The following is a 20,475-nucleotide window of genomic DNA, read 5'->3' on the forward strand; positions in this document are numbered from 1 at the left end:
TATAGATATCTAAATACATGTAGTTCTTAAATTATTTACTTTAGTTCGAGTGGAGATGCCTGTAAGTGTAATTTACTAAGACTTTTTGTAAATAAATTATGAAATAAACTAGACGTACTTTATCCAGACGAAGATGCGATCTGACTTTGGCAAGATATAATGATAATAATGATGATGATGATATGATAATAATAATAATTATTATTATAATAAATGAAGTGTAGGGCATTAGAACGTCGCTTCTACCTTTCTTTTTTGCATTCACCGTAGACTTTTATTATGCCGAACTAAATACTGTAAATACACATTTAATCTCTATCATCCTCGCTCTCTCTTTCTCTCTTACGTCTCTTTTTATCATTTTCTCGTCGTAGCGTCGTCGCGCTTCACCAGGGAGGATTTTCATTTGGAACAAATGCTGCTCTCCATGTTCAGAATCATCGCGCTGTTTATTTTGCGACAGAGCCACTCCAAGATAGCTGCGGCCTCGCACTCCACGTACCAGTCCACCATAGACGACGACGCCTCCTCTTCGTTCTGCGAAAGTTGAACATGTCGAGTTGAACGACGTGCGCGATCGCACTCGATCTCTCGTCGATCGGTGGTTCTGTTTGACGAATGAATATGTGCGCGCGTCGGGACGCTTACCTGTGTTACGTGCAAAATAAGCTTGTTCTTAGCGACAGTTGGCGGTGACAGCAATTGATTGGTTTCCAAGGTCCACTTCACATTCCACGATCCCCAGGCATTCCCCTTCTCGATATAGTGTATTCGCCTGAAAATCCATTGGCGGACGATTCTCAAGTTCTCCAGACGAATGAATAATCGACACGCGTGTTGCTCGGGTCGAGCGAGAACGTGTGCGCTTAACACGTTCGCTACCAGCGTAACACACGTGTGATGCAGAGATCGGCGTTACATGTGTGTGTGTGTGTGTGTGTGTGTGTGTGTATAACAGTGGAAAATTTCTCTTCATGTCCGCATTATTCAAGCTTGTGTAACACAATTACGTGAAAGAAAATTATCAGTTTTCCCATTATTCATTTCTCATCCCTTCTATTCTCGTATTTCATCTTATTTGTTTATTAATAAAAGAAAAAATATACCCGGGAAAAAATAATTATATATAATTATATAAAATTATGTTTGAATTTTGCCTATATATGTAGTTACATATATGATCATATATGAAAAAAAAAACAATATCTAATTAAATGTCGATATCATATGCACTGTCAGAAGCATAAGTAGACAAAAGCATTTACTTCGATTGTATTTGCGTGTAATTTGTAAATAACAGTATTTTTTCGTTGTGAACATATATGATTATATACGATCGCATATAGGCAAGTTTCATGTGTGATCTTTTTTTTTCCTCGGATAAAGTGGTTCCTCGAGCAACAAAACCCGGCAGCGAACGTGCTAAGACACTTCCGTAGCGATGATGATGATGATAATTGCGGTTGGACTCACTGCAAAGACACGAGGGTGATGTACTTTCCGTCGTTGTGAAGCGCGGCGTGACCCCAGTAAAAATCGTTCTGAGCGCAATGGCCCTTGCTGATAGCGTTCAGCAAGTACGCCCCTTTGGCCTTGTGCGTCGAGAACAGTTCTACGCCCTGGAAGCAGCAAGAAACGTGAATCATGAACCGGGAAAACGCGTGAAGCGACGCCGATGAGTCGCCGGCATCGTCTCGACGTATGTGTGTGTATGTGTACACTCACGAAGTGCGGATTGATGTACCGTGGTAGTCGCACTCGGGATACGAAGCCATGTCCCGTTTCTTGCGCCCTGCGGGGTAAGCGGCAATTCTTAAGTATGAAGGGTCGAGAGCGTGCGGCAAATACGTGAGAAATACATAGAGCGCCGATACAAGCGCGTTGGTGTGTACCTTTTTATTATATCTGCTACTACTTTCGAGTGGGTCTTTAAGCAAGAATTCTCCGCCTTGAAAAACATGGACGTTTTCTTGCCCAGTGTTTTGAAGAAATACCTCAACTCTTCCCGGTGAATGCCTGTTATTTATTTTTTTTTTTTTTTTTTAGAGGTTTTGAGAGGTAGTGGTGGAGGAGAGGCGCCGAGCGCGTTTATTTTTAACAGATGTGCAGTATAACAGGTGCGATTCAAACGTGGTCCATACAATAGGCAGTAGGAATATGTTCATAAGAAGCAGGAGTAAGAAATTGACCAATCATGTTCGAATGTAAGAAGAATAATCGGCTATGATTGGTTAATTTGTTACTCTTACTTCCTATAAACATACTCCCACTGCCTATTATAGACCACGTTTTATCGTCAACATCGGCTCGTACGTTACGACTGGCTGACAGTCTACTCACTGTTCGTCGATGCGGTGTACAAGCCGGAGACCTCCAGGTCGATCTCAGCGGGGAACGAGTGATCGACTGGAAACGCCAACGGTGGTACGTCCGGGTTCTGGTAATTCGCGTCTTTCACCTGAAACAAGGACTGCTATCAATTAGTACTATCGGCAGTAATAGAGAAGCTGGCTTCGAACAGCGAAAAACTGTCAAAAAACATGCAGAACAAAGAGCTGGCCGTCAAATTTCTCCCGGTAAACGGACATTCGGCGATTCTAGGGCATTCCGCACAGATACGAGGTATATATCTTTACCTTGGAATGACGTGTCGCGGGAGTGTCGTGGCTGCTAAAGACCTGCATGCCATCGGGCGTAGCGTATCCTAGTTCACACGCGACGTCGTGCGCTAATCTCTCCGCAGTCTCGTCGCCGTACAGCAATAACTGCAAAGACACATCGCAATGAACACACTCGAAAGACATTCCGTTCCTCTGGTAGTCTCTTAAGGTTCCTGTTACAGGAACTTACCAAATCCGGCTCGTAGAAACCGTTGCCCGGCGACTTGAAGTTGTAGCCATACTGATTCCCCAAGACAGTCGTTAAACGTACCATCACGTGAAACTGTTCCATGACCTGCGCCACGTAATTGCGCGAGAGATGCGAGAGGAATTGCTTATTGTCGACGACAACGAAACTCCTTCGGTAGCTAGGCAATCTGAGAGGTCGAGGGATAAACAAATCGTCGCGTGAAACGAGATCACCTATGAACACCCGCGAGTCTCGTGGAAAGTCGCCATGATCGCTCACCTAAATTCAGCGTCTTTCTCGAACGCGCCCTTTTCCGCGTACTCGAAGACGAATCGCACGATATTGTGGTAATCCGCTGCGTTGCCAAAATTGCGCGCGTTGGTTCCCTCCGTATTGGCCAGCAACTTCAGGCGCAACATCATCGGAGAAATGTATATCTGCTCTATGAGATCCTTCCGTTTGCCGTTGGCGTTCTGCAGATCGGATATGCGTATCAGAGATCAAAATCGAACGTCAAAGTTAATGTTAAAACTCCGAGTCGCAACTTTCGTGACACTGGACACTTGCATTACTGATCTTGTGAAGCGAAGGCACGCGCATGTTGGAAACGTCTCTTCTAAGTTTGGCAGCGATCGAATGCTTGGTCTCCGGTATCTTGGGTATAAGATTGATGAGGGAGCAGAGGAACGTCTCTTCCAGGTTCAGATTGAACTCTCTGACGATCACGCACACTCCTCTGGCAGGTTTTAACGATTATTACATGATCGCATGGATAACCGATACAAAGGGAGTTACTTGGGTGTACGTACTTATAGATAGTGTTCTTCAGTTTGCGTTGCTTCAGATACGAAAACTCCAAGCAGTGCTTCAATCTACGGCCACCGGCGTAACTCACGAAGGTCCTTTGTAAGCTAGGATAGAGAACGACTGGAAAGGTAGCATCGCTCAGTTGATTGTCGACCTGTGAACGAAGACGAGAAAGGCGTCAGGCGAGATTATCACAAAGCCTACATGTACGGGCGTACTACCTGTATCCTGTGAACGTGTCCCTGCACGTAACAAAGCGTCGTGGATTCCCGGCAATGAAGCCAAATGCCCGGCGAATACGTTCTTCGGAGCTTCCCGAAGAACGGTTTGGTCATCTGCATCTTCGTGAAGTCGACCTGCAAAATGTCGGGAAAAGATTGCAAAAGACATACGTATGGCTTGCGTGACATGATGATATATTATGTGTGTGTATAGTGCATTGATATTGCTTCATAGTAACAAAGTTTGCTTCATTTTCTGCCTTCTTCGACGATAAACCGGCCAGCTGATAGCGATAAAAGAATCCAAATGCTGCGAGAAGCGAAGAATCATGGATAAAGATGGCGATCGCCCGATTGATGAATTATTTGCTTCCACTGGTTGCAACGAAGTCAATTCTTTGCTCGAAGATCGGACCGAACTTGCAGACCGACCTGATGAGGAAAGGGATAACGGAACTTAGTAAAATCGCGATCGTACGTCGATGAAATTCTCCAGCTGCGCTCCCTTCGCGGAATTCATGTATTTGTTTTCCAGCCAAGCGCTCAACTCCGATGACAGGCTCCTCCACCGTTTGCTGAAGTAAAGTTCCCAGTGGGCCGCTGAGTCGATCACACTGGCGTACAGTAATTCCCGTCTGGAGCTGGGAAGACTGACGTTGGACTCTTGCACGACCTGCAGGAGAAAGAGAGCGATCGGTCTTCTTCCATTTATCACACTTAAATTAATCAATCTATATATAAAATCGAAAGAAAAAAGTGCTACCATTCAAATAATATTTATTTGATCGGAGTAAAATAGTTACTTCGTAAATAGACATTCACTGCTAAAATAATTGCGGCTAAGAAGTTGAAAAACGGGTAATTATTTGATTTACTTGATTCTAGCATTTCTTTTTCTGTGTATATACTCACAATGCTGATCCCAATCGCTGCGATCGACAAGAACATCTCTCTCTTGCTGGACTCGGGATCGATGATGCTCTTCGCCTTCAGGAAGACGCTTTCGTGCTGCGTGAACAGCAGCACGCGTTGCTCGCCTTCCATGTAGCTCACCCAATAAACCTCCGCCTCATCTTGTCGCACGTTCTCTAACGTTTGCGCTTTCGCCTCGGATTCCGCGCCACTAAGATGAACGGTGCTACCGCTCGTGTCCTCCGACCACGACCTCGCGTTTGACAGAGACTTGGAATTGACGGAGGAATACGTTGACGCGCTGTTGCGCCGTTCAACGGTTATAAACGACACCCTCTCGTGCCCGCAGCCGTCCTGAGAAGATACGGAAATGTTAATGGTAGGTAACACCGGGCGAAAAGTCGCGACGGAGTCATGTAGGAATATTATAATAAATTTTGTGTAAGTGAGGAAACCGAAGTTCGAGACAAGAGATTATGCGCATCTCGTTCTATAAACACTGAACTCAAGTTCAGTTATGAACAAAATATTTTTCCAAGTAGAAATATGCTAACAAGGACGATAAAATGTATCTTTTATTGGGAAATCACGTCAACTAAGCAATATATCTACACAACACATCAACCTAATATAACATACCGTTTCGAATTCTGCCCTGTAGCCGATCGCATTGTTGTTGTAAACGTTCCAGATCAGTTCCCTGGCCTGTGTAGGATCGTCCCAGGTGTACAGCAAGCTCTGGAACGGCTTAAGCAAGGCGACCTGACCCAAGTTGACTTGGTTCAGCTTCAGGAAGAGCTTGTCGCAGAGATTATCCACTCTCACGGGTATGTCGCCGGCGTTGTACTTCCGGAACGTAATGCGATACGGAGTGTTGACGCCACCCTCGATCTCCACACACAGCGCCGACTGCGAATGTCATGAAACATGTTCATCTCAAGTATCTAAATTATCCAAAGTAAATCGTAAGTTTTTCTTTTTAGAAGAAATTTGCTTGATATCTACATATTAATCGTTTAATTATATATTAATTAATTAATTACATTGTCTCTCTCTCTCTCTTTCTCTCTCTCTCTCTTTCTAATCATAAATTGTAATTATATATGTTATAATAATTAATATTATATTAATTATATAATCGCATATAAATTGCTTAATTATTGCATCATATGCTACTACATGATGAATAATATCATTACTATTATTACTAATGACCACTATTGTCTCTGCCTTACCCCGTTGTCCATCCTGAGCACGGTCTTGCCGGCATGCGTGATGTCAAAGTGCTGAGAGACTAATTGGCTGTTCCTCCACTTGATTCTCATCCTCATGGATTCGGTGGCGGGCCAAAAGGACATCTCCTGAGCGGGCAAGAGATCATTCCAGAGATCAGCCTCCTCGTTCTCCTCCATGAACCTCAGGGCCCTCTTAGTTTTGTTGGAGATGAGGAAGTACGGGAGAAACGTGATGATCTTGGTGAAGATTGGCGACAAGCGGGAGCTCTCCACCTCTGTCAGGATCTGATACTTCCGTCCGCGCTCGATATCCCGACAGACGATCAGCGACATCGACGTAATCCCGTCCAGACCGAACGGCATCGACCATTCGGATTGGTGTGCCCTTAATCGCACCGTGTTCTTTTTGTTGCTCTTCTGGGAGAACATCATCAGCTCTTCCTCCGGTATCTCGTACGTTATGTGAGAATGGCATTCCTAGAAGAGATATGATATCAGTGAACTACCAAAGACAAAGTTAAACCAAAATCACCCGTTCTTATTTAAGGTTTGAAATATAATAACGAGTAAAATTAATGTGTATAATAAATTATATTTGATTATCGAAAAACCTCCCCCCTCTCCCTACAAGCTGCGTCGTGGTTGCGCTTACCTGAATAAACAGCGGTAAACCGGACTTATTTATTATCCAATACTGCGATTGTATGACGATATTCCAGCTGAGCATCTTGCACAGTTCTACGCACAGCAAGAAGGGTTTCGTCAGGTCTGACTCGTTGTCTGTAGACATTAATACAAATTTCCGCTCCAGATTCATATTCAGCTTAACCGTGCCCATCCACGACGTGCCCAAGTAGTTGTGTATCTATATATAAAAAAAAAAAAGTTGCGCATAATTAAAATACACGATGGTACGTTTGATTCTTGCGTAAAAGTGTTGCACAATTAAAATTGAACTTTAATAAGTTAATTTCATTTTAACTCAACTTTTAATTAGTTAGTTTTCGTTTCGGTTATTTTTAACTTAAATAAATTAATTGTACAGGCCACTAATTTTTAACTTAACTTCGAAAAAGAAGTTAATTTGCTGAAGCCTGGGAATATGACGACAAATAAAGTGCGTTTTCTATGGAAAGAAACGTCAGAATCAATTTATTAAGATTCTTTTCTACGCACCTTAAAAACAAACTGCATATTACTGTTACAATTCAGAGAGTGCATGTTGATTTTCTCGCCGGGTTCGATCTTCACTTCGTAATTGATGTTAGGTATACTGACATCGATGACGAAGGGTAGCTGATTATTAAAAATAACGGGTGGTATGATATTTATCAAGTAATTCGGCACTTGACAGCCTGAGGGTCGGGTCGTTAATGGGACTTCCATGCATATTGCCCTGACACAGAATATATTACGGTTAATGTCATCTTTCGTTTCGCAGCACACGTCTTTAAATACATTTGTTGTACCCCTCAAGTCTTTCCAATAAATCCCATCGTCACTGACTTGATATTTCCTGTAACATACATTCGTTAACCGATATGATATCTCTTTCTTCATTAAATCGTCCGTAAGATGATTACTTATTGGCAATAAAGAGAGACAAATATCATCGAATAAAAAAAGAAAAAGACTATGCGTGTTTCAATAGTCCTGTTTCGATTTGTGTAAGTAAATAACTGTAAAATTAATTGTAAAAGATAGCACACAATCTTCTTTTTAGCCCATCTTTTCTCATGATTTCGTCACATCAATTTTTGTTAACGGCTATTTATTAATTGTTGAAGTAAAAAGAAGTTTCCGGAGCATTTTACAAATGTACTGAATCGATTGCAAGTACCATTTTATAAACATATTCTTTCACTTCGATGTATTCCGCGAGAATTTCTGGTATGCGTTTCCTCGCTTCTTACGTAACGAGTTAGCGAGGGAACAGAAATTTTAAAACGCGAGACTACGGTTACGAACTGATCTTATATCACTAACTTTACTTACTCCAGATATGCAGGAAGGACATGTATCGAGCAATGATAAGCAATGTATAGAGGAATATTGTAAGTCGAATCGGGCTCAATAATCGCCATTCTCACGTTATCGTCGAAGGGATTTGTAGTTTCGCCGGCCGGCGTCATACCCAACTTGTCTATCACCACTTTCTTGTAATAGAGACCCAGCGCGTATGACGTTTCATTCCGGAACTGAAACACGACGTTCCGTGTACACGAGCATAGATGTTGGTGAAACGAACGAATTAACAAGCAGACCAAGGCTCACCTGCAACGGAGACCGCACGCAAATTGTACGGTGCAGATAGCTGTTGATCGACGCCTCGATCACCAGGTAATAGCGAACTTCGTGCTTCACGGGACGAAGTGATATGAGACTGCGCGTTTCTTTTTTCGGGCAATATACCAACACATCCTCGAAGCCTGCATATAGAAAATAAAAAAAACATTATTCAACTGCACGTTTAACGTGTATTTTATTAATATTGTAATACCAGTGTGTAGAAGCGGTGTCAAAAATAGTGAGAAAAAGTGAGTTTCGTTCTTGAGAAAATAAGAAAATAGTGAGTCAGCTTAAAGAGAAAAAAAAATGAGCAAAGAATGAGTCTTTTTCCACTAATTTATACGTTAAAAATTAAATTATTTATCTATCATAAAGAGAATAAAAACATTGATCTTTATAATGAACATCGATAATGAAAAGTAATGAAGAGCAAAATCTGAATTTTCGGGAACGAAAAAGTTGCATGATAACGTAGAATCTAAACTTTATTTAAAATTCAGTATTAGGTAAGAAAAAAGTGAGACAAGTAAGTCGCTTATATGCCTATACATAATATCCGGCTTTGCCTTTTTAGATAGAGATATTTTCTATCGTAGCGAGACACGAAAGTGTTACCTTCGAAGACAACGCGAAGCAACTCGCCGGTTATCGATTTGTAGATGTGAACCGGCGAGTCCATGGGAAAAGTTTTGCATTCCGGCACGACTAGATGGACTTCCTTGCCAACCCACTGAGGACTCGTAAGATCCGTCTGCATTTCATTTTCCGGACTGCTGGGCACGCTGGTCGGCGAGTTGCCATCGTGGAAGTTGTGCGTAGCGACGACGCACGTGACACTGTTCCCATCCACCTGCGATCGAGGATGCATTCAAACATTTGATTGCCGGGGGCGGATAATGCACTTATATTTCAACTGGTAGTAAAGAAATTACCTATGCACGATCATATCCTAAATAAATGTGAAAAAAACCTAAATCTCATCTAAACATCTTGTACAAAAATGTTAAAAAGAAAGTTATCATTTTACCTGCTCTTGGACAAGCAGCTCTATTCGACTAGCATGACCTATGTCGTTCAGCACAGTTAATTCCCGCGTGTTAGCAGGTACGAAGGGTAGCCCGCCCTTGGCTAATGCGAACGCGCTCGCGATCGCGTTCCACATTTCGATCATGTTCTGCGTGATGGTGATGTTAATCTTGTCCTCCGTATACAGCATAATATGCGGCGTGGAGAGGTTTGCCTTCTCTGGTGCGGCGGGGTGACCTATGCGGGAGAATACGATAAATAACTGAATAAATAATTGAAACTTTACCGATACATCTGCTCCGAATTCGCGTACAAGATTCGACATTGCAATCTAGCACGAAATCCAGCCCCTCGTCCTCGTTCGTACTCGAATCGTCCGAATCGTCGCTTTCTTCTTCGTCGTCGCTGCTGTTACTGTTGAACAAATAATTCGAGATCCTCGCCAGCTTCTTGTTGCTCTCGTCGTCATCTGTATCGGACTCGTCCTCGCATGCAACGTAAGTCTCAGGCTCTGCTTGTTGAAAGACGAATTTATTTGATTATTATTTATTCATCCTCTCGGTTTCCCGGCTGAGTCGCGTTTCTTATGAAATTTGTCTCCAATTGTCTAAACTGTTCACTTCAGTTCGCTTTATCAGGGAGGGCAACCGGCAGCCAAGCCCAGCTACAATTTATCGACTAAGTAATTATTAATTATCTGATAAATTATTAGTTAAAAGTGAATTTAATAAAATTAACAAAATTAATTAATTAATTAGAAAAGAATCATTAATTAAATCAATTAGACTATGATCTAAGATCGATTCACTGCACGAGTAATCTCACCGCTCCTCGTGGACGAAATCACGTCCACGTCAGGCCCAATGAAGACCATATCTGCCGCATCCTGTCCGTTGTGCCTCGTGTCCTTCTTCTTCATTTTCATCGGATCTTGCTTCACGTGATGATAAGGATCAGTCCAATTGGAACTGATCATATTCGCTTCGCCTTGGTACGTCTGAGGAATGCGTGAGGAATGAAGGAGGAAGACGACGATTATACGAAATAATTAAAACGGATAGCAAGCCGTTACTTTAATGGTGAACTCCCATGGTTTGTAGTTCACATCGTCCTTCGTACAAAATTCCACGAATGGCTCCCAGGTCTGGTGCGCTCTATTATAGCAGAACGCGTGAAGCTTCACATTGGACTCGAGATGAAAGCTGTTGTGCCAGTCATTGACGGTGGTTGTGACAACGGTCTCCATTTTCATCACCGGAAACCTTCCCACTGAATACTCCATCTCCAGCAACAGGCACACCAAGACGGGTTTCAAATTGAATATTACGTGATCACTGCGGCGACAATACAGCTCCGAGTCGGCTGAAGTTAACAGTGTACGATGAGTATACCGGTCGAATTTTGAGTTGACACATACTGCCAGCTTGGACAGCGAATAATCTATACGGCGCGACACGAGATACTTGCCTTCTTCGGTTTTCTTATACGGTATACTAGAAACTTTCCTCGGTGCCCAGAGATTATTGTGCATGTTTGCATTTTGATTGTTGCTACTGTCATCCGCTTTCAAATTAATGCTGTTTAGAAAAATCGACGCTTCGTTCAATATCTGGAACGTAGAGTGTAATTTGTGAATAAGGCAAAAGCGACGAATCAGGAATGAGTCATATTTCTGTTAAAGGGATGCCAAAATCACTGACAAACTTGATAAGATAGAAGTAGATAATGCAGGGGGCGATCCTCGAAATATTATATGCTGCATAAATATTGACACGATCATGCCATTCTTTTTATATATTATGTACATGCAGATCTTACGTAAGTGTAATATAAATATAAAAGCGATGAATGTGCGCTACTCTGTTTTATCATATCTAATGAAAAATCTATATAACCATGATGTATCAAAATTCATCTGCAAACTTTTCGTATCTTTTTAGGCCTGTAAATTTGATTGAAAAGGTATAAAGACCGGAACGTTGACAGTTTTCAAATATGACATCCCCGTAACAACAATTGTAAATCAGACTGGCTACAACCACATTCATGATACTTGCATCCATAAAAGTATGCACCACTTCCGCCGACAGGTGTATATTAATACTATTTGTAGCGACAGTGATTTCCTCATTACCGCTCGACAATTCCTTCTTCTTACAGATTTCTATATCACAGGGACGTAACAACCAACACGGGGACTCGTAGTTCCCCCGCCCTTTAGTTTTGGCATTGACATTGGTCAGGGTGCAAACTAACGAGGAGGAGCAGCTGTGCCTGCTGCTCTCGATAAACACTTCCGCCTGCACACGTATCACGTGAATGTTGCTCTTCTCCAGATCGCCAAACAGGAAGATATCCGGCTTCTGTATTCTGATAGACACGGAAGTACCTGAACACACACGCGAAGACGATTCTTTGACTTTTTGCAAGATTGAAATTAAACATGATATCATGCGCATAGCATTGTTAACAGATAAAGTGGAAGCTTGCAGCATTCGACGTAAGTGCACACAAACGCACACACAGAGACGAAATACCTGGTTGCTCCTTAAAATACTGCGAGCGATTTAATTTGTCAGTTTCCGCGTTTAAAGCATTCCGGTTCTTGATTTAAATCACACAGTGACACGTTTATCAAATATATCCTTTCGTACGATGATCAGCATAAGAAAAATTCTCACTTACCGTCTGATTATTATTATCGTATCCGTGATTGATGATTCCCTTCTCGATCTGCTCGCCCGGCAGAGAATCCAGGAAATATCGTCCCAGATGCATCAGGAAAGGAACGGATAAGTTGATTCGTATATCCTGAATAAGAACGTCGAGACACTTCTCCTCCGCCTGAGTGCAGCTATACGTGACATCGACTATGGGGGACATCGACACAGAAATGCAGGATTCTAAATTCTTCTCTAGAGATATCGCCGGCGACTGTATTATCCTGAAACATGAGACAAGGCGACGTGAATCTCTCAAAATCGACACTTTATATTGTCGCCCGAACGAACGACAATACGAACTTCCTCTCACTGACGGAGTCCTTGCGAGTGTCTTGCAACAAGCAATTCTGCAGGGATAATTTCATTTTCAAGCTCTTGTCACTGTAAAAGTCCCAAGTGCTCATGGTCTCGCCGAAGCACAGCTTACATAAACCGTGATTCAAGTCACGCACGGGAGAACTCAACACCTGCGACATAAAAAAAAAATATATATATATAACAATGTATATAAAAATAATATATAAAAAAGGATAAATCTAAGTATCAATTTATACGAATAATACCTCTTCCGTGTCCAAGAACAAATTCAATTGCACTCCCTCCAACGTGAGCTTAACATTCACTTCGCACAAGGCAGTCTCATTGTGAGCCAAAAAGTTCTCCAACTTCTTCACCATGGCGTCGTCGTGCTTGACGTTCTTCCGACAGTTCAGCGCTGACGTCCGATCCTCGTGCTCGCCGGCTTTTTTCAGCAACAGGATCTTGGAGACATTATCCTGCCACACCGACATGAGAGACTTCAGGTCTCTCTGGCTCAAATTTATATTCACAACATCGATCGCTCCCTGCACGTTGAACAAGCCGTAGGTTTGCAGTTCGATGATGCTGCGATACTCCGTTTTTCTCTTGATGTCGAACTGGATCTGTATGGGCTCGATGATTGGTTCCTGCAAAGAATGTTTCGTGTGACGGATATCTCTTCGTGTCAGACCGCAATGAGCATGTAATTTTCACCTGGACCTCCAAGTCACGAGTCAGAGTCATGATCGCTCTGGACACGGTCATGGATTTCAGTTTCACCAGAATATTGTCGATTGTTAATTGATTAGCGTCGTTGGCGGACGCTTTGATCGATTGCGCCGATTGGCCGCTCCTCTTGAAGAAGTTCTCGACCGACAATACACCTGGAAGCAAGTGGCGAATATTTCCCTCTCAAGCTTGCGATCGCCTTTTCCTCGCTCGAGCGCACAGCTTTCGCGTATATACCTGTATCGAAGACCAGGAGACTCGGGGCGTCCTTTTTCTGAGGTAGCAGAAACGTAGGTCCTTGTATATCGATGAAAATGTGCAGTTTCGTCGCGCTTCTCTTGAACATCTCGATGCCTCCGACGAGCTTGTTCCTCAGATAATTCAAGAAACACGTGTAGTACGCGGAAGCGAACGGCATTATGAAATTCTGCGAAGAACAACGAAAATTATATAACGTAATAACACAGATGTAACACATAAGAGGAAGTGTATGCCGTACCTGTAAATCATACAAAATTTTAGAAATGACGACGCAATTTATCCGTCCGATGGAAAGCTTGAAGGTGCCGTCCGACATCACGTCGTCCTGATTTGTATCGATATCCGGACACTTGTACAGCCTTGGCATGTGTCTCACGTACTTCAGGTCGAAAACCTTGTCCTCGTCAGTTGTCAGAATCTTCAAATATAAAATAAAAAATATATTTTAGTACATAAATATAAATAATACATATAAATAGAATATTAATATATATAATACATATAATATGTAAGAATATTAAAAAAATATACATATAATAATATATTTTACAGAGATATAAAGAAGAAAACCGTATATTTTTTATCCTGGACACTTACTTTGGAGTAAAGCGTGTCGTCGTTTAAGTCTTCAGCGAACATGCTTCGCAGATATACGCGCAACACCATTCTCTCGTTCGCGTTGTAGATGCAATCATTCTCTAAGCCTGAGATCTTGATCTCCATCAAATCAATGTCCTTATCACAGAATCGTAGAACCAATGAGCTGAGCCTGGTAGAATAATTCAGTTTGATCGCACCTGCAATGGGTCATCGTCGCGTTAGACGTATCAAATGTTCAGCCAAAGTTGCGTTCTGCGCTTTAAATAATACGTTTACCTGGAGGGATAGGCGGGTCGTCGGTTTTTTGTTCTCGCTTCATGATGTCACTGCACACCTTCTCGGCGAACTTGAATAAAATCGTGTCGTGACAAATGCTGAAACGAAAGGATCGGTGATTTCCCAGAATTTCTACCATTCCGTCCTGCAGCGCGCCAAGTTATCCTACTTACGTCTGAAACTTATGCCAGTAGTCTCTCATCTTCAGTAACGCGGATCTATGAAAGTTCACATTGATATTCAACAGATTCACAACCAGCGAGCGTTCGATATTCTTGAAGTGAGACTTGAAGTCGGGACAATTTGACTTGACCTGTGAGCAAGATCGGTGACCTTTCTGAACCGTCCAGGCGATAAATCGCTTTCTTACGCGCGCGCAACTCACCTTACGGTACGATACCACGAGAACTTCATAGGATTGATCGGTGGATATTAATTCTAAGTACGAGCCGGTAACGCCAGCGTTCGTCTTATCGACCAGGAGAATGGACCCGATGCCGAACTGAACAGCGACGCCGTACTCCATCATAGCCGTCTCGTAGTACAAGGTGTGCAATCTCAGATTCAAGTACGGTTGCTCTCGGTTCTCCACCGTGTGCTCCAGATTTACGGAAAACTGAATTTTAGAGACCGACGTTAACGACGTCAGAAGACGCGTCTCGCGATGAAATACGAAAACGCTTAAAGGGAGGGGGGGAGGGGAGGGGACTTGCCTCTCCTATGGCGAAGCGTAGCAACAAATTGATGTGATTGCACGGTGATATGTTATCGTCGAATCCGGACAAATTAATCGTTTTCGACAAGAGTTCCAGGTCCTCCTCGCTAATCTCCGAGGAGACGACACTTCTAACGGAAGCAGAAAACGCTCGGTGAGTGCTCGATTAACGCGATCCCCATCAACGAAGGTCATTACATATTACGAGATTACCTGTCGAGCTTCGGCACATTGTTGGTCGTGACTTCCTTCACGACAGGTTTGAAGTCACCGTGCACCATCGTCACGGACGGTAGGCACACGCTCGACTGCACTCTCGTCAATTCTCTCGCCGATGTAAAAGCGACACTCGATTTCCGCTCGAGAACGGAACCGCTCAATGCGACCTTGTAGTTCTCGACGTTGTCCTGGTACGACAATAGCAACTTATTCAGGAAGTATGCCATCAGACTCAGCTTACTTTCCGACAGGTTAAACTTCATGTTGGAGATGTGCACGTTGAGCTTCGTCCTGCAAGATAATACGAATTAGAATCCCCTAGGAAATTCGAAGAGATAATTAAGAGCCGATAAGAGCGCTCATAATTAATTGCGAAATTAGAAAGTTATTTCTTATAATTTATTTTTATTTAATATGTTTTTATTATTAAATTATCTCAATTATCTCTTAGGTCGGTAGTTTTTAACACGACCGGAACGTTTGGACGTTAGATTCATCGATTTTGTGAGTCAAATAATGCTTTTTAATTGCGCAGCTAATTAACAGCGCCAGTTCTTATCGGCTTCTTCAAATCGCACAAGGATTGTACGTCCCGTGAATCTTATTTAAATATTTACGAATTAAAATAATGCAGGACGAATCAAAAGGATAGAAAGACACACTAACATAATACAATGCAAGGGTACTAATTACTGCGGTAATTGACGGTATTCCGGCTTAATGCTGTACGAGAGCGTCGCGTTCGCTTGCAGCTTCGGCAGCAAATGGTATTCCGAGTCGCTGCGCTTCCTCGCCGAGCGCCAGTCGTCGCCTGAATGGCAAAACAAAATCTGCGCGCCGGAAACCACCATGTTGAGCCTATCGTAGAGCAATTCTTCCAGCTCCATCAGCGTAGCATCTTCCAGTTGCAAATTCGCCGCTTGCAGCTCATTCGTCAAGGTCACATTGCCGAAGTCCAGGACGAGTATGTGTCCTCCTCTAAAATATCACATGAAAGTGTACAAGTGGGTATTTTCACGATGTCACTAACATGCGTACTTTTGAATCGATCCGTGTTCGGGGAATATAATGTACGGGCTCTTGACGTCTATCTTGAAGCTGATTCTCAATGTCTGCGAGACAATGTCGTCCACGAAGCTCAGATATTTTCTCTTGGTGTAACCCCACAGTTTGTACAACCCGAGCACAGTGTCGTGAATGTAGCTGGTGTTAAATTTGAAAAAGTTTACCATTTCCACCATGGCGAACTGAAAAAGCAACATAGGAAAAGGAAGTTCACGATCGCAGTTGACAATCGAAGGAATATTCGGAATTATTACATGATGATAGGTCACTTCGATAGCTTCCAGTTTTATGGCGATCTCGAAAATGGGATCCACGTTCAAACCATTCTTCTCAAAATCTATTGCCAAGAAATATGTCGACACGTTTCCTGCAACATACAGTAACGGTGTATAACGAATATATAATTAGTAGTAATTCTATTATGATTATGTTCCCCGATATAATAATAATAATAATAATAGATAACTGATTAGCGCCCCCAAAAAACAGATAGGTAAAAATAATAATACAAATTGAAACCAAAGCGTAAATTAAAACGCTGGCAGATTCTAAGTCAACCAGAGCGTTGACACACCGATGATATTTGATCATATTTACGTATTCCGTATGCAAAACGAGGGCAAGAGTCTAACATAAGTAGATATATTACCTGTTAACACGTTATCCACCGTGATCAGAGGAACCAAGTCGCCATCAGTTGATATAGCTTCGATCACGAAACTTTCAGCGCGAGCGGATATCTTGAAAGCCAGCAACGTAGGCCGTGCCTCTATGCTCGTCAGAAATTGCGCGACTGTCACGATCAGCATCTCTTTGCCTTTACTTAAAAGACTGAGGCAACAATTTGCTAAGGTAAAGTTCAATTTATAATCTAAAATGTGAAAAAAAGGACGATTGATCAGATGCAAGCAAAGTCAGAAAATACTGTCAGGTATTTATTTTTCAAATAACTGGAAGGGGTCAATTATTAGCGCTGGTAATTAGTTGAGAAATTAAAAAGTTATTTGACTTTTAATGTGTACTTAATCTGAAAATCTGATTGAAAACAATTTGAACGTGCTTACCGATCTGCTTCAGTGTTTTTTCCAACTTCACTCGGGAACTGGACGAATTTTCGGTTACATTTATCGACGACTTTTCACTTTCGCTCTTATCGTGATCCGCGTCCTGTACTTTATCGTTATTCGTTAATACATTCTCCGCGCTTTCGACGTCTTTCGATGGACTCGTTGCCGCGATGACTTGGCACTCGTGCTCGATATCCTTGTTCCTCAATTCTTGCCTGGCGTGTTCCCTCGCTATAACGATATTCAATATCGTCAAGCTGTCCTCGTATTTCTGCAGGTCCAATTTCAATTCCGTATCGTTCGGCCGTTGCAAGCTTTGGATACACGCCTCCTTGTACTTCCGATAATTCCTCCGGTGCTCGATTACGTGCGACCAAGTGTACGGTTTGATATAGTGACTCAGAATGGAATTGTACGCGTATCTCCACCAAGACGACGGTTCCTCGTACACGCTCTTCTCAGGACGAAATTTCAGATGCGGCCTGTGAATATTGCACAACGATGACACAATCCACCGGGGGAATAACATATGCTCGTAAGACAAACAAATAGACGTCGATAGGCGCGAATTCACCTGTTGACGACCGCGCGCAGCAAGGAGTCGTGTATGTGACAAAACGTGGCGTACTGCGCCTCCGACAGTTGCATCGCCACGTCTTGAAGCACAATATCGACCAACATGCGAGAAGCTTGCATCTCTGTGCCTTTGTGTATGATCACCTTGATCTTGGCCGTGAAAGGCTTCAACACTTTGAACGGGAAAGAAAATGGCATTAAAACCTCGCGAGAAAGCAGGACTGAGTCTACCTTCAGACATATTAAACGATAACGCTGTAATCATGAGAAGCGATACGCCAGACGTACAGAACTGAAATTCCTTGTTCTTCATTCCGAAGGTCTGTAGAGCTCGATGCATCGCGCTCTTCCATGCGAGCAGATTAGGCATGTCCCAATTACACGGAACATTTATGCAGGATTCAGTGTCGTGGTCCATGTAAACACTGAGCGATTCCGCGCGTACAAGCTGATATACGGTCTGAGAATTTGTGGCGCACACCCCGGGCTTCCACTTGCTGAAATTCATTATTTTCAATGACAGTACCGGGCATGTGGGTACAACTGACTAAGAACACGATGATATGCATGATCAAGTTACTTGTTCGTAGTTGTTATCGATATACTTTGTATACATATACCACAGGCACAGAGGAAGTTGCGCAGGATTTTCTCTTCGTATCTAATATGTACATTATTTATAGTGATCTGGAAGTTCTTTGTGACCGACGCCAATAAACCGTCAAATAATTGAGGAGGTAGACCTGCAACAGAAGCACCGGCTCGATTCAAGCACGGATAAGCCCTTTGAAGAACAGCTCGAGCTGTCATTCCTATGATCGTGAAGTGCGCATTGACTATGTATTAAGAGAGATGATAAAATTCGCAGGTATCCTAAGGTGACAGGTAATGTCTCGCTGATAAAGAGACACATCGTTACCAGCTCTAAATATCTCATCTTCCTTCAGATCCTCAAGTATCTTCTTTTTCTCCGCTCTTATCAAACGTTTCTGTAACTCCGGATCGTAAGGGCCGGATAATGCAGGTACCGCTACTGCGTATATGTCCTTCGGAGAAATAAAAATACTCATATGTGACTTGTGTGTCCTACTTTTTAATGTAATGGTACCATGCACAAGTTTGTTATTGCTTCTTATATATCATCTCGTACCTCTATGCATATCACAATAGGTTGCGAGAAGAGTCCGGACCACGGTATCTTCAAAATAATTTTCCCTATCAGGCCAATTTCTACTCTGATAGGTAATCCCAGCTGATACTGAAAGAACAGTGTCGCACACGATACGACGATTAATATCACGAATAATGTTTGTAAATTACGGGGGAAAATCGATCGATGCGCATACCAAAGCCTCCGGCTTCAATTTCAGATCGGTGAGGCACGTATCCCCGGAGAAAATACCGACGTTAAATTGCTCCGTGTCCAAGTCCTCCACGTACCTGCCTAGCAGGCGGTTTAAAAATGCCGCTATAGCCCCCTCGAACATCGTTGTGGCTCACACCCGAGGACTGTCACCGTGCAGCTTACGGTTTGATACCGGATCGCGCGAGCTAAAAGGCGGAATCAACTGGAATCAACTTGGGCCCGGTCGTCATCATAACCTCAAGATTGTTACAATTCGTAAGACAATTCAGTCATGCGCGACGCCGCCGCTGCAATCTTTATTGATCTCGAATTTCGTCGCCGCAACGTCTTAACGGAACAGACTCGGGATGGGCGATGTTCGGCCGATTAATCGATCCTCGATACCCTTTCTCTCTTTCCTCTATCATTTCTCAGTGATATGATTTGTCCTCGTATTGGAAAGGTACTCTTGTTTTTTTCATTAACAAATTTTCATCAACAAAGCACGAAAGTTTAGCCGACTCGCTCTGTTCGGTCGTGCTGTTCAAAAGTGAAAAAGTCCCGCTCCATCGTTGAGCCATACTACGTGAAAATAAAAGTACGGCCCGCCCTGCCGTTGAGTCGTACTACGAATCTCGATATCTCGTTGATAAGGTAAAATCGTCGACATTTGAAAAATATCGATGTTCGTTCATGAGGTATTACATCTAGAGAAAATGTTAGGGACTCTAGAAATTCTCTATTCAACGACCGGCAATCCGAGCAAACGTACCATCATACGTCGTACGACGCATCCTCAATGAGCAAACATCGATGATTTTGCCCGTCTCTAATCGCGATAAAATTGTTACTTTATTTTTAAGCGCTTCTATAATCGATATCAATAATCAGGTTTTATATTTAAGACGATCTCAAATTTATCTTCAGATGTTCTATGATTCATTTCATTGACTATGAAGTATCTGAGGATAATCTTGAGATCTGACAAATCTAAACGGAAGATTGAAGAATTTTTTATTTTCAATCAACAGAACCGAACGGAAGGCTTCTATCCTGAAGGGAGATCAATCAATGATGGGTTAAACGAATGCTTTATTTTCAGTTAGACTCGTAAAACGCGTCTAAAATAGAGTTTACAATATTGCAAATAGTTTATATTACATAAAATATATATCCAAATAAAAGAAGCGATAAATGTGTGTGTATATATATATATATATATATATATATATGTATGTATGTATATGTATATATATATA

General features: G+C 42.5%; 1 protein-coding gene across 2 annotated transcripts; it reads right to left on the reverse strand.

The window, feature by feature from the left end:
- Positions 1-247: 247 nt before the first annotated feature.
- On the reverse strand, positions 248-19,650 carry LOC106749874 (vacuolar protein sorting-associated protein 13A-like). 2 transcript variants are annotated; one of them, XM_014629770.1, is made up of 51 exons: positions 19,218-19,650; positions 19,022-19,129; positions 18,791-18,917; positions 18,452-18,614; positions 18,160-18,368; positions 17,870-18,044; positions 17,293-17,777; positions 16,878-17,099; positions 16,483-16,595; positions 16,202-16,410; positions 15,857-16,141; positions 15,158-15,454; positions 14,943-15,075; positions 14,615-14,845; positions 14,403-14,542; positions 14,230-14,327; positions 13,951-14,150; positions 13,592-13,771; positions 13,330-13,519; positions 13,078-13,247; positions 12,627-13,010; positions 12,364-12,530; positions 12,026-12,284; positions 11,878-11,944; positions 11,398-11,729; positions 10,808-10,949; positions 10,413-10,702; positions 10,166-10,337; positions 9,654-9,851; positions 9,342-9,577; positions 8,930-9,164; positions 8,300-8,454; positions 8,021-8,223; positions 7,202-7,541; positions 6,678-6,890; positions 6,026-6,502; positions 5,430-5,699; positions 4,791-5,144; positions 4,357-4,551; positions 3,879-4,013; positions 3,660-3,811; positions 3,418-3,586; positions 3,130-3,323; positions 2,851-3,037; positions 2,637-2,765; positions 2,341-2,470; positions 1,893-2,016; positions 1,726-1,792; positions 1,474-1,619; positions 649-775; positions 248-537 (listed from the first exon to the last, which is right to left on the reverse strand). In XM_014629770.1, exons 1-51 carry the CDS (start codon positions 19,356-19,358, stop codon positions 403-405), a joined length of 10,260 nt encoding a protein of 3,419 aa, XP_014485256.1. In that variant the 5' UTR covers positions 19,359-19,650; the 3' UTR covers positions 248-402. The 2 variants fall into 2 exon arrangements, with proteins under 2 accessions (XP_014485256.1, XP_014485257.1); XM_014629771.1 differs by having other exon boundaries at positions 403-537; positions 2,341-2,458.
- Between the last annotated feature and the right edge of the window lie 825 nt (positions 19,651-20,475).

The sequence above is a fragment of the Dinoponera quadriceps genome, unplaced genomic scaffold (genome assembly GCF_001313825.1).
Source record: "Dinoponera quadriceps isolate SergipeBrazil2010 unplaced genomic scaffold, ASM131382v1 scaffold3290, whole genome shotgun sequence".
NCBI classification, from domain to species: domain Eukaryota; kingdom Metazoa; phylum Arthropoda; class Insecta; order Hymenoptera; family Formicidae; genus Dinoponera; species Dinoponera quadriceps.